The 18,071-nt window shown below is 57.2% G+C and overlaps 1 protein-coding gene across 2 annotated transcripts; it reads right to left on the minus strand.

The window, feature by feature from the left end:
• Positions 1-1,134: 1,134 nt before the first annotated feature.
• LOC101407576 (BPI fold-containing family B member 3) lies at positions 1,135-17,963 on the minus strand. 2 transcript variants are annotated; one of them, XM_004442468.3, is made up of 15 exons: positions 17,852-17,963; positions 16,965-17,121; positions 14,722-14,826; positions 14,078-14,218; positions 12,558-12,621; positions 10,656-10,716; positions 9,790-9,881; positions 9,473-9,652; positions 7,681-7,734; positions 5,533-5,703; positions 4,655-4,722; positions 3,404-3,446; positions 2,578-2,641; positions 1,966-2,042; positions 1,135-1,164 (listed from the first exon to the last, which is right to left on the minus strand). In XM_004442468.3, exons 1-15 carry the CDS (start codon positions 17,961-17,963, stop codon positions 1,135-1,137), a joined length of 1,419 nt encoding a protein of 472 aa, XP_004442525.1. The 2 variants fall into 2 exon arrangements, with proteins under 2 accessions (XP_004442525.1, XP_087301013.1); XM_087444887.1 differs by having other exon boundaries at positions 9,467-9,652.
• Positions 17,964-18,071: the final 108 nt, after the last annotated feature.

The raw sequence follows: 18,071 nt of genomic DNA on the forward strand, positions 1-18,071 counted from the left end.
GTGTGGGTGGGTAGATGGATGGGTGGGTGGATGAATGGATGGATGGGTGGATGGGTGGGTGAAAGGAAGGAGGGTCACAGGGTCATTCTTATTGGTGGACAAACATCCAGATGGGCTCCAACTCTCCTCTGTCCCCCCAGATCCTCTGAGCCAGTTCTCAAAACTTTGTTGGCACCTCTTCACTCAGGTCCACTCATAAGTGCCAACTTGGGGCCATTCCCCAGAACCAAGGAGGCCCATCCTGAGCAGCGGGGAGGAACTCAGGGCTGAGAGGCAGGACCCTCGGCTTCCCATCCCAACTCTGCCCCCGTGTGGCCTTGGACCAGCCAGGTCCCTCTCTGGCTCCAGCTTCTGCACTGGCACTATTATCCATCGGCGTAGCTTTGTTCTGAGGCCCATCCTGAGGTGTGTCCGTGGCTGACGAGCAGCCAGCAGGGACTCCTCCAGGGCAGGGCGGGGTCTCACTCATCCTTGCTTCCCTGGCTCCTTCTCTCCCTGGAAAACTCCTATTCACCCTTCACAATTCAGCCCGGACATCACTTCTGAGAAGATCCAAAGTCAGAGAGACAGAGACAGCCACAGACTCAGAGAGACAGAGTGAAAGATAGAAGCATTTAGAAAAATAGAGAGAGAAGAGGGGAGCGGGGGGGACCCAGGGACCTCGAGGCAGAGACAGAGGAAGGCAGGACAGGACGGGACACAGAGGCTGCCCAGGCCAACCAGGTAAGTTTGGGATGCAGAGCTACAATGACTAGGGCCCAAGTCCCTTCACCTCCCAGAAGCCCCTGCCTGGAGCTGGGGAGGGCACCGGGGGCAGAGGTCAAGGCAGCGCCTGTGACTGGGAAGCAAACGAGCCGGGAGGTGCTGAGATAGACAGTGGTTTATTGAAAGCGCAGGACTTGCACTGAGGCCCGGAGCTCTCTCCGAAGCAGAGGCCTGTGGCTGGCCCTGCAGTCCCCACCTCAGACAGGGGCAGAGCTGCAGGGCCGGAGCACCTGAGTGGGCCTGGGGGGATAAGGGACCCTTATACTGTCACTGATACAGGCTAGAGACTGGGAGGGAAATTGAGGCAGCGTGGGCAGGCGGGCAGGACGCTGGCAGTCGACAGGGAGGGAGGGCGGCCACTTCTCAGCCTCAGGATGGCACGGTCAGCACAACGGCATTCTGCAAGGAGCAACGGCTCTCGGTTATGCCCTCTGAGTCCTGTGCCCGACGCCCCCATCCCCGCAGCCCTCTCTGTCCCCCTGTGCCCTGGAGCCAGCACTGTACCCAGAACGCAGCAGGCACTCAGTAACTGAATGAACAAGCAAATGAATGAGTGATGAATAAATGACGTCCAGTGTGGGACAGGTCACTGACTTTGGGACTCAAGAGACCCAAGTCAAGGGCCATTTCTGCTGCTAATTTACTGTGTGACCTTGGGCCAGAAATCGGACCTCCTTCAGCCTCGGTCCTCATCTGAGAAATGGGTCCAGAACTGCCTGCTCTGCCCACCTCCCAGAGCTCTTCCAAGACTCAGAGTTGTGCTGGATTGAAAAGGACTGTGAAGCCATGTTGATCTTTAGCCAGAAAAAGTGTCACGATCTATTAGCCAGGCCTGCCACAGGCACAGGATGAGGAGAGACCCCACATGTGTTTGCCACCCCTGGACCAGGGGAACTGTGATTCTGTGAGTGAATCTGAGATTCCATCCTCTAGGCCAGACATGTGTCTGGATTTAATAGGAAAGAACTCTATGATTGATTGGCAATGTCTGCCACCGGCAGCTAAGCAAGGAGTGGTAGCACACATGTCATGTATTTGCCATTCCTGAGTTAAGCAACTTGTAATTCTCTGAGCAATTTAGAATACGGTGTAGGGACAGACCAGATGATGAGGCAGAGTGTTCCCCTCATCAGTTTCAAGCAGGGCTCTCCAGAGATAAGCTTAAGGCCCACCTAGGCCACACCAGCATGGGACACTCACCTCTATGATCTCCAGGGCCGCATTGGCAAAACTGACATTGAGAACTTTAGGTAGGGGAATTCCAACATCCAGGTCCACTGTGAAGAGGGAACGGTTGAAAGCAAAGATATGTGGGGGGCCAAGGTGGGACCTGCTGACCCTATGTCACCACTTTCCTTGAGCCAGCAATTTCTCTTCTTGTGGACTCACTTTCCCTTATTGGAAGACTCCTACTCATCCTACTAAACCCAAATGAAAATGCCCCTTTTCTGTGCTGTCATAAGTGGCTCTCCTCAGGTTCTGTCTGTGCGAGGTTGTGTCAGTCCCTTGCACACTCTGGGCCACCTATATCCTAATCACTTGTTTATATGACTATTTCCCTCCGGATTGTGAGCTTGAGGACAGGATCCAGGTCAGATAGCTCTTGGGGCCCAGAGTCTGGCGTGATGTAGGTGCTAATGAACATTGTTTGAACGGAAACCTTGGTGCCTTGGTTTCTGCATCTTAGAAATGGGAATCAACCCCTCTCCAGTCTCAGCGTCTCTAACAGAACAATGGAGAGAGGCAACAGATTCGACAATCCCAAGTTCAGACACTCCACGAGTCCAAGAAGACAGCACAGGCTGCCCATACCGTTGAGCTTCGGCACATACGCCACCCGGACCACATGGCTGAGCCATTCTTCTAAATGGGATGCCTGCAACAGAGCACAGGAGGGCAGGAGGTGTGGCTTCGCAGGGGGCGGCGCACCCCTTCCCAGGAGGAAATTCAGGGGGCCAGCTGTCCCAGCCTCCCCCAAACCTGAGGACACAGCTCCTGGTGGGCACAGGGGCCACTGGGGTGGCTGTCCCCAGTGACCCCAAATGGGACTCTGTGATTCATGCCGGCTTCACCCTGGGCCCCATGAGCTTGGAAGAGCTGCCTTCCCAGAGGAAGGATCTGTGGGGTCTGGAGGGAGGCAGTGCCTGAGCAAGAGGGAGAAAAATGTGCCCAGCTCCAGTAGAACTCCATGTGGTCTGAGCTTAGATTCCTATCAGTTTAGAAACTCTTAGAATGTTCTAGAATGTTCTAGAACCTAAGACCATCACGAGATCCCAGAACCTCAGAACTCTGTGAGAAGCAGGAAACTAAAGGCTCTGTGGGGCTCTGAAATGTTAGAACTTTCTGAGTTCAGGAAACTTATTACTTGCGTGAGGTTCTGGAATTTTGACCCCTTGTGAGAGTCTAGACGTTTACAACTTTGTGAGGTTCCAAGACTTTGGAAGATCATGAGATTCACATTCCTAAGGTGATGACTATTTTACACACACACACACACACACACACACACACACACCCCTGCCCTGATTTTGCCCACTCTGGCTTGTTGGGGCAGAGCCATGACTCATCCCGCCCACTTTCCACCCCCCACCTGAAGACCCTCACCACTGCCAAGCTGCTCACCCTCCCAGGAACTTACGTCAAAGGCGTGGGCAAAGGACGAGGCCAGCTTGACACTGAAGCTGGCAGAGAGAAGACACATGTTGAGGGGCCCTAGCTCCCACCACACCACCTGCTGAGCGGTGCTCTGCCCGACCCCCAGCTCTCCAGGATCAGTAAAGGGTTACAGGCTCAACCCCGCCTCTATCCTCAATCAGAGACTCAGTTTTCCCACCTATAAAATGGACCTGGAGGGATCTAACCTCCTTCTGAGATATGACCACCACCTCTGACTCCCTGGCCCTGGAGCCTCGGTCTGCCTCCCAGCTGTTGGACCCCAGGCACCTGGCTGAACCTCTCTAAGAAGTGGCCCTCCATAGACTGAGCACTGGACACAGGGTGCCCTGCATCCAGCAGGTGCTTGTTAAAGGCAGCAACGCTCTGATGGATCACAGCTGGCCCCAATGCACGTGCAGGGCCAGTGCCTGGACACATATCTCTGTCTCCCGAAGGGCTGAGGCGTGAACTGCCGCCAGGAAGGGGAGACGGACCCAGGCGCTGGGTGAGGCCTTTTGTCAAGGACAGAAAGGGGTAGAGCCTTGCGGGGGGCAGTGGTAGCCTGAGGGGCCTGAGGGGGCACTAAAATGGGGTCAGGTGAGCACTGGGTGCCCACGGCTCAGGACAGGCAGATCCCAGAGGCTCTTGGGAAAGCCCCCGCATCCAGGGCAGGGTCACACAGGCCCCAGGCCACGGTGAGAGCACTGGGCCCAGAGAGCGGAGGCCCAGACTGCAGACCTGCTTCCGGAGACAACCCACTGTTCGAGCCTGGGCTTTGCAAACTGTTAAGTGCCATGCGTGCGCAAGGAAGGACTGTCATCAACATCACCATCTCGGTTACTACGACTATCATGAGGCCTCATCACCACGGGGATGGAGAAGCTAGAGAAATAACCAGTCCACATGAATACACGGCATTTTACAACACTCAGGGACAGTTGTCTGCGGGGCTGATAACTCAGGAGTGTGGACTCCATCTCCGGCGTACGGATTCGTCTGCAGGGCCAGGCTCTGAGCGGGCGCAGTGGAAGAGGCCCGCTCTGGAGCCTGCTTCTCTGAGCCCCAGTTGCCTCATCTGTAAAATGGACCAACACCCTCCCCTCTGCGCAAGTCCTGGAGGCCAGGAAGATGTTGGTAAAACACCTGCCACTTAGTGGATGCTCGGTAAATGGGAGGTGGTTCCAGCTGGTCCCTGACTCTGGTTCCTAAAGACAGGCCCGAGACCCCACGTTACCGTTCCAACGACAGGGAGAGGTGCAGCTTGGTAGCCGAGGGAGCCAGCTGGGCATTTAATGTCATCACCTGCGTGGGAAAAGCAGACGGAGGAGGCGCCTGAACTCGCAGAAGGAGCTGGAGAACAGGTCTGCCTGGGCTGACAGGTGAACTGCCCCCATTGTGCCCCCCACTAAGCCACTGCGGCCCTGCCCGGTGTCAGCATCCAGGCTGGGCTCTGAGGAGGTGACTTGAAGGTTCTGGTGTTCAAGAACCAGAATATTGAGGGCGATCAGTGTTGTATGAGAGGAAGCTCGGGGGCGGAGGGAGCTTGGAGAGACCCTCAGTCCTGCCTGCACTGGGGCGAGGGAAGGCGTCCCCAAGAGGTGACACCTGAGCCAAATCCTGAGTGAGGAAGAGTTACCCATGGGAAGGGGAGAACCACATTCCAGGGGGTGGACCGTGCACGGGCAAAGGCGGGCAGGCGGGGCTGGTCGGCCGCAGGGACTGAGGCTCAGGGCGCAAGGACGGGACAGGCGGAGGATGGGCAGAGGGCACTGCATGGGGCTTGGTCCTGGGAAGCCAGGCAGAGAGGGAGCAGGGGAGGGCCTCCGCCCAGACGTGGGTTTGGGAAAACTAGTAGAGGTGGGGTGGGGGGAGCAGACTGAGGTGGGGGACCAAGAGGAAGCTGGAGGGTCACCCAGAAGATATGGGAGCAACTCCCGAGATGCTGAGGAGGCGGAGTGCACAGGGTCTAAGCCCGCACTTGGGTCTCAGCTCAGGTGGTGACAATGGGGGATGGGACTTCCTGTGCTGGGCCACCTGGGGCCTCCCACTCACAACCCCCCAGTCAGCCCCACTCAGAACCCCAGTGCCAGGCTCCCACCATCGGCCACTCACCCCGTTCAGCTCGAAGAGGGCTTCAGGGGCCCGTTTAGGGGGGTAGGACAGCACGTGGATGTTGGCCGCGATGGAGACTGTGGCCTTCTTTTTCTGGAGCGTGACTGTGGGTGCTTCTTTCACTCGCAGCGAGAGTAGGAGTGGCTGGCCTGCGGGCAACCTCCCCAGGGCCTGAGAGAGGCAGGGGCAGAGCAGGGGGCACGAGGGCAGCTTAGATGCCCCACTAACAAGATCAGGCAGTCAGTCAACAAACACTCACTGAGCACCTAACGTGCACCAGGCACCAAGCTGGGCGCTGAGGTTACAGGTCACAACCAGACAGGCCTGGTCTAGGCCGCCATGCAGCTGACATTCAGGTGGGGAGACACCAATCCATGGAACAACCTAACCAGACTCTTGTCTCCCTCAGAGTCAAAGTGCCCCCGAGGACACACTTTATTACACAATATAACAAAACAAAAAATCCACAGGCTCTGTGCGATCCATCCTTTGCCCTCCTCTCCACCTCATCTCCCACCACTGGCCCCTCATTCTCTCCTCCCCAGACTCACTGGACACTTCGTTGTTCCTCCAACCTGCCAGGCATACCCCCACCTCAGGGCCTTTGCACTTGCTGTTCCCTCTGCCTGGAAATGTCTCCCCAGGTGCCTGCATGGTTCCCTCCCTCCCCTCCTTCAGCCGTCTGCTCAGACATCACCTCCTCGGCGAGGCCTTTGCGGAGCACACTGTTTAAGGCACGCCCCTGTGCTCCTATCCGCCTTCACCGCACCATTCTCTTCCACCTTCCGACACTGTTCATATCCTACTTATTTATTTGTTCCATGTCTGTCACTTCCACCAGAATGGCGGCTCCTTGAACACAGAGACTGCTGTCTACTCGTCACCTTCTGCCCTTCCTGCACGCCCAGCACCCAGCACAGGGCCTGGTACGCAGTAGAGGCTCAGTAGATATTAGTTGACTGACTGAATGAATCACACAGCCAGGAAACTGAGTCTCATACTCATGACGTCAGGGAATTACAGAAGTGCTGGAAACCACGGAGTTATGGAAGCTCAGAATTGCCTGAATGCTGGATTTGGGGGCCAATTCCCCAAGCCCAGCCTCCCAGAGCTGCAGGATAACAAAGACAGGGAACCATCAGATCCCACCCTCACATGTCCACAGATTCTGAAGCCACGGAACAGCCTCGGAACTGAGGCCACTGGGCTCTGACGCTGCGAGAACAAAGGCTTCGGGCTCCAGAGACGAGACACACCCAACCTCCTGGAGATGGAGGGACACGGCCCAGCTTGCCGCATCCGTGGCCCCTGCTCGGCCACCTCTGCCTCCCCCAAGTCTCTCTCCCCCATCTTACAACTCCTCAGAAGAAGGAGGTTCTTCTGAACATCTAGCCCCAATCTCACCCCTTGCCTGAGACTCCTATTCCTTTAGCCCAGGACTCCAAGCAGCAGAGGTCCCAACCAGGGCCCCTAAAGCGGCACTGAGTCACCACCTTCAAGGACTCACAGACTTTGTGCCCCCAAACCCAGCTGTGCTTTCCATCCCCTCTGGTGGAAACCCGGACTTCTGGGCTTCTTTCCAACCTCCGTCACAATCTGCTACTCCATAAGGACCTTGTTGTAGTCATTTCAACTTCAGTATGAATTTGGATTCTCATAGCTGGAAAGCAGCTGGTCCAGCCCCAGTTGAACGGATGGGACAGCTGAGGCCAGGCCCTGCGGTCACATGCTGATTGATGCCCACTAGTCAAACCCTCCTGAATCTTTTCCCTTCTCTTCCCTCCCCAAGGCCACTGCCCTGAGTCTTCTCTCTGGGGACAGAGAAGTCCAAGACCAGGATGAAGCAAGGCAGTTGGAGGGAGGGGGCTCAGTAACCCAGAAGGAAACTCCTGTGCACTGCTTGCAGCAACAGCCACAGGGCAAATGCTGCGCTGACTTCTGGGGCAGTTAATCCCTGGTCCTTCCCTCTCTAAGCAAAATCTGCTGCCAGGAACGGAGAGCGTGTTAGTCATTCACACTTCAGTGTGAATTTGGACTCAACATTCAATCGCAGCTGTCTGGAGAGCTGGATTGAGAAAGATTCTGGGATCTATTCAGGCTCATTGGGAAAGAACTACAGTGATCAAAGCCCAGGAGAGGGTCACTCACCTCAGGGACCAAAGCTGCCAGGTCTGTAGTTGTCAATGAGACGTTTCTGGGAACCTGGAATCAAGACCAAATGGATCGGGGCGTGGGGAGTGAACAAAGAGACAGGACAGGGATCCCTCAGCCCACACAACGCAGTTTTGTCCACACCCCCCCCCCCCCGCACATACACACATCTCTATAGACATTCATGTTCCTTCCACTGGCCAATGATTACTGAGCGCTTACTACCTGCCAGGCACACGCTAAGGGCTCTGCCTGCCTTCGCTCATTTCACCCTTACAAGAGCTCAGAGGTGGGTGCTATGATTACCCCCATTTCACAGATGGAGAACCTGAGGCCCTGCCTGGGGTCATAAGCTGGTAAGTGGTGCCCCCAGGATTTGACCCGGGCAGGCTAACTCCAGGACTTTTAAACCTCTCTGCCAGAGCTCACAATCTGAAGGCCCAGCGATCTGACCCCAGACATTTTGGTCTTTCACCCAAACCGTATTTTCAAAAACTATAAATGTGTTTCCAGTATTTATCCATCAGGAAATTTCATATAAATTTGCCAGTTTGGGGCTAAAATACTGGAAAATCGGGTCACACTGGGCCTGTACCCGCCCCCTTTGGAGAAGTTGAGTGGCTGGCCTGAGAAACGGGGCACAGGCTTCCCAGTTCGCCACAGTCCCTCCAGGCCTGCTTCTCTCATTCCGCTCGTCAATAGCAGCCCAGCCCCGCAGGGGGGCCGTGAGGCTCTGATGCTCCAAGGCCAGCAAATGGAGAAGACAGGCTTCAGCCACCGGAGGGGCACGGCCTCCCCGAGCTCGTGTTTGAGACCCCTGAACCGCACACATCCACTTCTCCGAACAGGCCTGCGCACGCTGCAGAAACACACGGACACTCTCTCCTGGTCAGAAGGATCCCCACACACCCACCCAGCACACAGCTATCGCCTCAAGCGGGTGGACAGCACAGGACGGGGCACCCTCTCTCCACTATACTCGCACACACACACACACACACACACACACACGTCCACAAGCTGCTGAGACACACACATTCCCACACTCAGAGCCTCTGCCTGGCTATGACGCCCCCAGCTACAAGACACCTCCTCCCAGCTCAGAGCCCTGCTCCAACCTCCCAGAGGCCTTCAGAGTGCTCTCTGGGCCACCTACAGGAAGAGAGTGATCAAGCCCTGCTCCCTTGGGCCTGAGCTGCAGGTGGGGAGCCCAGGTGGCTCAGACCTCACTGCCTTTGGAGAGGGCTAAGACCAAGGAAATGCCTCTGGGTGAGGCTGCTGGGGGTTGGGCCTTCCAGACATCTGTGAGGGTGAGAGAGGGACCAGAATGGAAACAGAGGTCTCAGAAGCTTCAGAACAAATGTCCAAGCAACCTTTGGTATAGTCCAACTCTAGTTTTCTTCTCTCCAACTCAAATCTGCTCTTGAGAAAGCAGTAGAAAAGTTAGCCATTCACACTTTAGTGTAAAACTGGGCACTGACTCTAGAAAGGCTCATCTAGTGCAGGAATGGAAAGTTGCCTCCATTTCATACGCCATTTCTGACCAGTTGAAAGTAGCTTCCTGGAGTGCCATGTTAAGAGGGATTCAGAAGCCCCTTTAGAGTTTGGCCAAGTAGAGGGTCATTATCGGTTAGCAATGTCCACCACAGGACAGGAGTGCACACGTACATGCTGTAAACCTGCCCAGCTCTCTCCGATTATACAGAAGAGGGCTCGTCAAGGCTGATCAGTGATGATGTGACTAGGTCACCAGCATTGCCAAGGCCCAGCAGGGCAGGTTCACACTCACCAGCACAGAGGTGATGTCCATGTTGAGGGCACCATTGGTCTGTAGGAGCCCAAATATGGTGTTGAAGAGGTACAGAGGCACGGTCACCTGGGATGTGTGGTCCTCCTTGGGGGGCACTTTGATGGGGTGGCGGGGCTTGGAGAAGTCAATGATGTCACCAGCTACGCTCTTCACAATGGGCTGCAGGGGCAGGAGACAGGGTGTGGCAGGGTCTCGGGGCTGCTCACCCACCTGGCTCAGACCCAGCGTCTCCTACTCGGCCCCCAGTGGTACCCTACCCCACCCTTGCTGTGGGCAGGGCCTCGGTGGGCACTCACGTTGATGTCCAGCTCTATGTACTGGTTAGAGATGAGAGGCAGCGTGGCCAGAGAGAATTCCACAGACCCAAGAGCCCCAAGGGGCACCAGGCCTGCATGGGGAGGGAAGGAGGGAGCAAGACCCCATGAGGCCAGGCCCCTATAACAAGAGCCCCTACTTCCATTTATAGACAGCCTGCTGAATGCCTAGCGCTGTACTAAGTATTCACTCGGGCACTACTGCCATCCCCATTTTACAGATAAGAAAACTGAGGTTCAGACAGAGGAGGTCACCAGCCTAAGGCCACACAAGCTACAGAGTGGCAGAGACAGGATTCCTGTTTCCCATAGCTGGTGCCACTAACCGTGTTGTGGTCCTGCCTCCCTCACATGATGCCACACGTAGAGACGTTTCTGCCCCAAGGTTTCTATTCTCTCCTTATCCTGCTTATGCCTTTTTACACTTTTCAAAGACCTTTTTTGGACATAAAAGGCATCCACGTCTCCATAAGGCTCAGAGAGACTGGGGGTGGCTGCAGCCGTGGTGTCTTGGGTTCCTTATCTAAGCTCCGGGCCTCAGTCATCTTGTCTGTCCAGATAATAATAATATCTGACAGTGCCGGACACATCACAGGTGTTCACTAAATGGCCGAAAGCCCCCAGCAGATGGAAACCTAGATGCTCTGAGTCTCCACGTCCTGCTGAACTGGCCTCAGCCCAGGACTCCACCGTTAGGCCTCCTCAGAGTGGCGGCCTTGTCAGTCCGAGGAAGAAGTGAATGGTCCCAGGATTCTGCCCCGCCTTCTCCCCTTGGTAGCCCACCTGCTGGGGTAATGGGAGGGAGGGGCAGGAGAAGGGGCACGCGGCGGGGTTGGGCCCCCACTTACCCAGCACAGTCCCCAGGAGCTCATTCACCACGCCCAGCCCAGTGTCCACCACGGGGCACAGCTGTGTCGGAGGAGACGGGTGTTACAGGAGGAAAGGGCAGCCCCAGCCTGGCACGGGGAACGGCTGCATTTTCTTCAAATGATTTGCTGCGTGGTCTCGGGAACTGAAGCAAGGCAGACTATGGAGACGGACGGGGGCACACGGTGACAGGTAGGGGAGGGGCTGGAGCCTGAAGTGTCAGAGGGGTAGCGGGGGGGACGGAGGGCCAGTTTCTGAGCCCCCTCAGAAAATCTCGAAGGATGCTGGGAGAATGGGCGAGACACATTTCAGAGGCCAGTCAGGGTTTGGGGACAAGGCCCTCCCCCCGAGGAGACAAAGGCAGCTGTCCCTCCGAGGTCTCAGGCCCCTCCTGCCATCCAGATGGGCACTGGGAGACCTAGAATCCAGACCCTGAAGAGGGGCGCCTCCTCCCCGCCACCCAGACAGTCAGGCTTGGGCCCGGGGCGTCCACTACCCACCCCACTGTGTGTTTACTGAGAACCGTGTGCTGCGGGAACAGGGAGCAAGTGGTTCGGCTTCCAGAACTCCGAGTCTGGGAATCACGGACTCTGAGCCCACCAGAGGAACCTCAGAGGTGACCCAGTGCAGCCCCTTCATTCTACAGTGGCTGGAGAAGAAAGGTGACCTGCCCAAGGTCCCAGCTGTTCTCAGAGAAACAAGAGACGGCTGCCTTTTCTTTCTTTCTTTTTTTTTTTGTGAGGAAGATCAGCCCTGAGCTAACGTCCCTTGCCAATCCTCCTCTTTTTGCTGAGGAAGGTTGGCCCTGGGCTAACATCTGTGCCCATCTTCCTCTACTTTACATGGGACCCCGCCACAGCATGGCTTGCCAAGCGGCGCGTCGGTCTGCTCCTGGGGTCTGAACCCACGACCCCGGGGCCGCCGAAGCAGAGTGCGCGCACTTAACCGCTTGCGCCATTCACTCTTATTTTTAAAACCTCTTTGAGTTACACATCCTGTCTTGCAGCCAAGTGTGTCCGAGACCCCACTTAGGGTCCGGGATTCAAATGCACCTACACCCCCTTGTTGAAATCCGCCTGAGATGGGCAGGGTGGGGTCCTTGCTGCTGGGAGCTTCCCTTCTCCCCAGAGCTTCTCTTCTTATTGGCTTCTTCAAGCCCAGGGCAGTTTTGCCAACCTCAGGCTCCGGGCCCTGGCTACGTCCACAGGTGTCCTTCACAAGGACCCACAAGAGGTCCTGCCAGGACTGCGGGTCAGGAGGCCGACTGCCCTTTACTGGCTGTGTGACCCCAGCGAGCCCCTCCCCTCTCCGGCCTCGAAGAAATGGGGCTTTGGTCAGACCAGCTTTTCTCAAGTATGGTTCATGTCCCCTGGTGGAAGCCAGGACAGCTGGGGTGGGCTGTGGACAGGCTCCTGGATGTGTTTAACTTATGACGTACTAATACACAGGTACGTGCTTTTCTGGACGTGTCTGCCAAGCACAGGGCTCAGTTTAAAATCCCCAAGGGACCCGACTTTAATTCAAAGCTAGTTTGAAGCAAAGCTTTGTTTAAAAAAAGCTTTGTTCAAAGCTAGTTTAAAGAAAAGTCAACAGCAATCCAGTTGGCAAAGACAGAGCAGGGGTAAGAAAGGGACCAGATTTGGGAGTGGGGACTCAGGTCACCAGAAGCTGCAGATTTAGGAGCCAGAGGTCTGGGGACAGAGTGTGCCACCTACAGACTCGCAGGGGCACCCGGAGGCCCGGGGGCCGGCGGGGAGGGATTACCGGGTGGGCGTGGACGGAAGCACAGCCTAATCCTGCCTGGCGCCCAGACCGACTCACAGCTGGGGGAGGAGAGGCCCAGCCCAGGGCAGGGGTGCCTGGCCCGCGGCCCCCACACTCACCAATGCCGGCAGCACCTTGGAGAGTGTCTGTTCCACGACCCCAAAGAGTGGTGCGGGTAGAAGCCTGGGCGGAGGGAGAAGCGGGAGGGTGTGGCCCCCACACGGGGACAGCACCAACCCAGGTGAGGGGCAGGGCCGGCACCGGGGCTCTGATAGCTCCTGTCTCCTCTCTTGACAGGTGGGGCTTGCTGGGCTTTGGAGACCTGAGTTTAAATCCTGGCTCTGCCTCTCCAGGGGACCTGGGGGGATTTCAGGTCCCCCCTCTGTACAGTGCCTGCCTTACGGAGTTGTTGCCGTTGAAATTAAATGGGAATGTATACATGTCTGGTATACAGTCTGCGCTCAATAAATGTCTGTTCCCTTCATCTCCTCCAACATTTGTGGACAAGTGACATTTGGGCCTAGAACACCACCTGGCGTAAAGTGAGGGTTCAATAAATATTTGTTGAATGAATGAATGTTTGTTCGATGAATGAATGAATCAGAGGGTGGTCTGAGGATGCGAGTGCATGTAGGTGGGCTTAGGTCTGTTTGGAGACTCTGAGGGTCCAGAAGGAGGGGTGACGGCAACAGAACCATGGGACACCAACACCATCCTGGGCTCCACTCCCTCCAAGGCCCCCTCTAGCGCAGAGGAGCAGGGTGGAGCCACCGGGATTTAAGGAGCCCAAAGATCCTACCTGGAAACCTCTTTTTAAGGCCTTTCTGGAGACAGGAGCAACCCTGGTTCACCCTGTTTCTGGAGCTAAGCCGGAGCTGTCTGACCACCCATCACTGCTCAGGGCCGCCCAACCAAGATGGGGTGTGGGTGTGTGATCCTGCCTGGGATGTAGAAGCTAATGGGGGTTGACACAAAGTGTGGGGTGGGGAGGGGCAGGTGCCGCTGGGAGTGGGTGCAGAATGCTGAGGAAAAGCCTTGGACCTGCCCATCTCCATCCTTGCCTCAGTCCCTTGCCCTCTCTGGGCCTCAGCTGTCACATGGGAGTGAAGATTCAACACAAGTGCAGGGACGGCCACCGTGTCCTAACAGTTGGGGGAAGAGAGGGATATAAAAGCCATAGAGCCTTCCATATCATCAAATTTAGGTTCTCATTATACAGATGGGGACACCGAGGCCCAGATGAGAGGGGGTTCCCCTGGGGTCCCGCAGCAAGTCAGGGGCTGAGCTGAGTCTCTGATGTGCTGAGAGCAGGAACTGAGACGCCGGCAGATCGAGGGACCAGACAGAGAAGGCCCCTGATCTATCTGGGAGAAGGGCGGCAGGGAGAAGGGGGACGCTCAGGAGTGGGTGGTGCGCGCTGCGGGCTGGGCCGGAGTGCCTGTCCGTGGTGGGTCTCAGTCTGCAGGTCTGTGGCTCGGGTTGATCCGGCGGACCGGCGGGCGGGGGGGGTGACTTCAGGCCCCGCCCAGCCGGCCGCTCCCCGAGACCCACGAGAGGCTCTGTGCGCGCGCGTGCGATGAGCCCGAGCAGGTTGGGGCGCGGGGGGCCGCCCAGCGCGGGCTCGAGCCGGCGGACTCACCCCGAGTGCAAGCTGATGTGGCCCAGGAGCGTGCTGCAGCGCTTGATGATGAGGATGGGCGTGCCTCGCGCGCTCACGCCCAGCGCCACCCGCGACGACACGTTCACCTCGGCCCCTAGCTGCAGGAAGCCCCCAAGGGGGCTGCGAGACCCGGCGCTGGGGGCGTGGCCCACCTGCCAGGCCCCACCCACCAGGGCCCGTCTTAGCCACGCCCACCCAAGGGCAGCCTGGGCCTGATGAGAGGCGAGTTGGGTGGCCCTTTGAGTGGCCTAGTCCTCACGCCCTCCTCTTACCCTCTGCCTCCCTGAACGCCCCCCATTTTGCACGTCCCCCATTTTGCACGTCCCCGCGCCCTCTTCCCCCACCCCCTCCAGTGAGCTCCGGGCAATGGGGTAGGGGTCCCCAGGGAGAGTGAGATGGAAGTCCCTGGGGGTCAATGGGATGGAGATCCCTGGGGAGGGGTGAGGGGTGGGATCCAGGGAGGGAATAGTAGGTGGGAGTCCCCTGGGGAGGAAGTAGGGTGGGAGGAAATAGGGGGGCGGTGGGGTGGGGGTGCAGGGACAATAGGGTAGGGGCCCCCAATGGGGCAGTGGGGTGGGGTGGGTGCGGAGCAGCAGGGTGGAGGTTCCGAGGGGCGCACTCACCCAGAGCAGTGCAGGCCCACCTTGGTGTGCAGGCTCAGCTGCACCCCAAACCCTGGGAGCAGCTTCAGCGACAGCTTTGGCAGTGTGAGTTCCTCAATCTTCAGCCTGGGAGCCGAAGAGAGGGCTGCTCACTACCAGACACCCCCCAGCGCCAGTCCCTTAGTGCCTGGACCACCCAGGGCAGGCGGCACCTAGAGCCTCTCTTGAGTGTGTCCCCCATCCCAGCCCTAACCCATAAAACCAGCTGTGGGCCCTTGGGCCAGTTACTTAACCTCTTTGGGCCTCAGTTTCTTCATCTGTAAAGTGGGGCAATACAAGTACCCACTTTATACGGTTGTTGCAAAGACAAGTGAGATAGTGTAGGTGCAGAAGCTGGTACAGCATATGCTCAATAAATGTCGTAGCATCACCCTCCTAGGAGGCTCGATGAATTAAAGTGTTCTCCTTAGCCCTGGGTCAGTCTCTGGCCTGGATCATTGTCTCCTACTTCCACCCCCTAGGCTCACACACACGAAACCCAGCTAGATTCTCAAACACAGCTCCCCACGGGTTGTTGTTTTCTCTGTCCTCTGAGCCTTTGCCCAGGCTGTTCCCTCTGTCTGGAACACCCTTCCCTTGACTCTCCTTCCACTCTGCATCCACCTTCAGCTAGCTGACTCCTCCCAGCTCTCCTGATTTCAGCTAGGGTGTCCCCTCCTCCCAGAAGCCCTCCTTCCTACTTCTGCAACCCAGGCAAATGCGCTCCTCTGAGCAACTTGAACATCCTGCCTGGGCTGCCTCCGTCACTGCTCTGAGCTCACAGGATCAGCACTGTGGGGCTCTGCCTCATGTTGGGGACTCCTTGAAGCAAGGACAATGTCTAGCTCAGGTCGGAGGCTCCAGCTGCACCCAGCAGGATGATTCCACAGTGGGAGGGGGACTGGATCTATTAACAATAGTTGTTCATATTTATTGAGCATTTACCGCATGCCAGGCTCTATTTTAGCTGCTTCACACAGATTCACTGTCCTGGCAATGAGTAGCTGCTCGTAGTGCAGCCAGTAAAAGCCAGACGGTTCAAATCCCATCTCTACCGCTGACTGACTGCGTGACCTTGGGTGAATCGCACCGCTGCTCCAGGCCTCAGTTTCCCCATTGGTAAAATAGGGGTATTGACAGTATCTACCACAGAGCGACACGACACAGTGACCCTTGAGCAACACCAGCCCTGACCAGCGCCCTTTCCAGACGTCTGTTTGCAGGTCCATCCGTCCCCCCTTTGCCTCCTTTCCTCCTGTACATTGTCCTTTCCCACACCCCGGCTCCCGGCCTTCAGCCTTCCCTGGGGCCTGTAGTTTGACTTCCCCTGATCCACCACCGGCCGTGGACTGGCTCCTGCCCACCAGGGCAGGCAGTATGGCCTGTGATGAAACACCCAGGCCCCCCCACCCATGACCATTCCCTGGCTGGGTGAGCTGGGGCAGGTCCCTTTGCTGCCCGGGGCTTTGATCTCCTCGCCTTTTAGATGCTGTTGATAACAGGACCTACCTCTGGATTCCATGGGATAGTCACTTACAATGCCCAATACAGTGCCACGCACACAGAAAACTCTAGCGAGGTGGTCATTAAGTTATAAGTATTAGCTGTTGTGTGACTTCATTCATTGATTCAAAAATATTTTTCAAGCATCTATTAAATGTCAAGCACTGTTTATGATACTGAGGACACAGCAGAGAACAAGCCAGACAAAGTCCTCGCCCTCCAGGTTTATCATCTAGCAAGGGAGACGAGAAACAAACCAGTGAAATATACGGAGTGAGGGGAGGGATTCATCCCCTGGAGAACCTGAGGGCAGGGGAGGGGACAAGGAGCGGCCCGTCAGGGCGGGTTCGTCGGAGCAGACACTCGAAGAAGAGAAGGAAGAAGAGGAGGGAGGGAGCCACGCAGGTACCTGGATTAGTCCAGAGAGACTAAGCAACTTGCCCCAGGTCACACAGTGAGTAACTGGAACCAAGCCCAGAGCTGGAGCCCTCGACCCCAGGGATGTGTTGCCGCTCCTGTCTGGCCTGGCATGCAGTAGACTCCTTATTTGCTGACTTCAGTCCTGGGTCTCCCTATCTGGGGTTCCCCACGCCACTCCCACTGCCTGCCCACAAATTAAAAAGAGTCCATCTCCCCTCTACTCCCTGAGCAAAGAAAAGACCAGCCTTCCTGTAGGGCACGCGGTAGGTGGGCAGGCAAGAGGCCACACCATGGGGACTCACCCGGAAAGCTCCTCAACGACGCCAAAAACCCCTCCGTAGCCCAGCAAGCCACCTCCTCCGAGCAGCCCCTGGGAGCCCAGGAGGCCCTGGTTCACGCCTGTGACCGTTCCCAGCACGTTCTGCAGAATGGGCCCCCCGACCAGCGAGTTCTGGATGGCTGCAGAAAGCATAGGGGAGGAAGGTTCATTTTACAGACAGGGAAACTAAGGCCCAGAGAGGGGCAGAGACTTGCCCAAAATCGCACAGCAAATTGGGTTTGGGGCCAATAGTGTGACTGGGGCTCCTGACCCTGGGCCGCCCTGGAGCACTGAAAGGGAGGGCAGAAGCAGAGGAGGGAGCACACAGCCACTAGGGCTTGACCAAGATGGAGGAGGCAACCTCTGCTCCTCCTGGGCACCCCTGGCCTGACTCTGAATTGTGAGAAGGGCGAGATGGAAGGGACCGCCTCGTGGAGGTTGGGGCAGACCGGGGTGGTGCTCCTGAAGCATTCGCTGTTCGCGACTGTTCTACAGTCTCCTTGAGACTGTCACTCTGGGCTTTGGGCCCTGGAGGACCACGTGTCTAGAAGAGTTCCCCCGCCCCAGAAATGTGGGGCAGAGACACTGCCCAGCCAGCAGCCTCCCCTGGCCCTCCCCAACTCCACCGCCCCATCCCTGAGGCAGACACAGCCCCCACACGGCCCCAGCCCCCATCGGCCAGTCCACCTCTCAGCAGTGAACTGGTCAGCCCGGCAGAGCCTGCGAGCAGACCTATAACCCCCCAGCTCTCTAAGCTGTTGAGACTCGCAGCCTCTTCTCCTCTGTCCCTTAGAGCAGATGCTCTGAGCATATCCACGGGGTTGTTCATCCTGAGGCTGGACCCCTCACAGACTGCCCACCTTGGCTCACCTTTGCCCAGCTCATCCTTATCGATCCGAGCGAGCGTGCCCACCGTCTCAAGCAGCCCCTGGCATGGAGTCGCCAGACCCCAGAGCAAAAGCAGGGCCCACGGGCCGGACATCGTCGGAGGCGCACCTGTCAGGGGCGGAAGCAGGACCTCTGAGGGGCTCCTGGTGCCCAAGCCTTTCCCTCCCTGCGCCCATCACCCACCTGGGGCCCTCCTGCCCGC

The sequence above is a fragment of the Ceratotherium simum genome, chromosome 21, assembly GCF_057802395.1.
Source record: "Ceratotherium simum simum isolate JZ-2026a chromosome 21, ASM5780239v1, whole genome shotgun sequence".
NCBI lineage: Eukaryota > Metazoa > Chordata > Mammalia > Perissodactyla > Rhinocerotidae > Ceratotherium > Ceratotherium simum.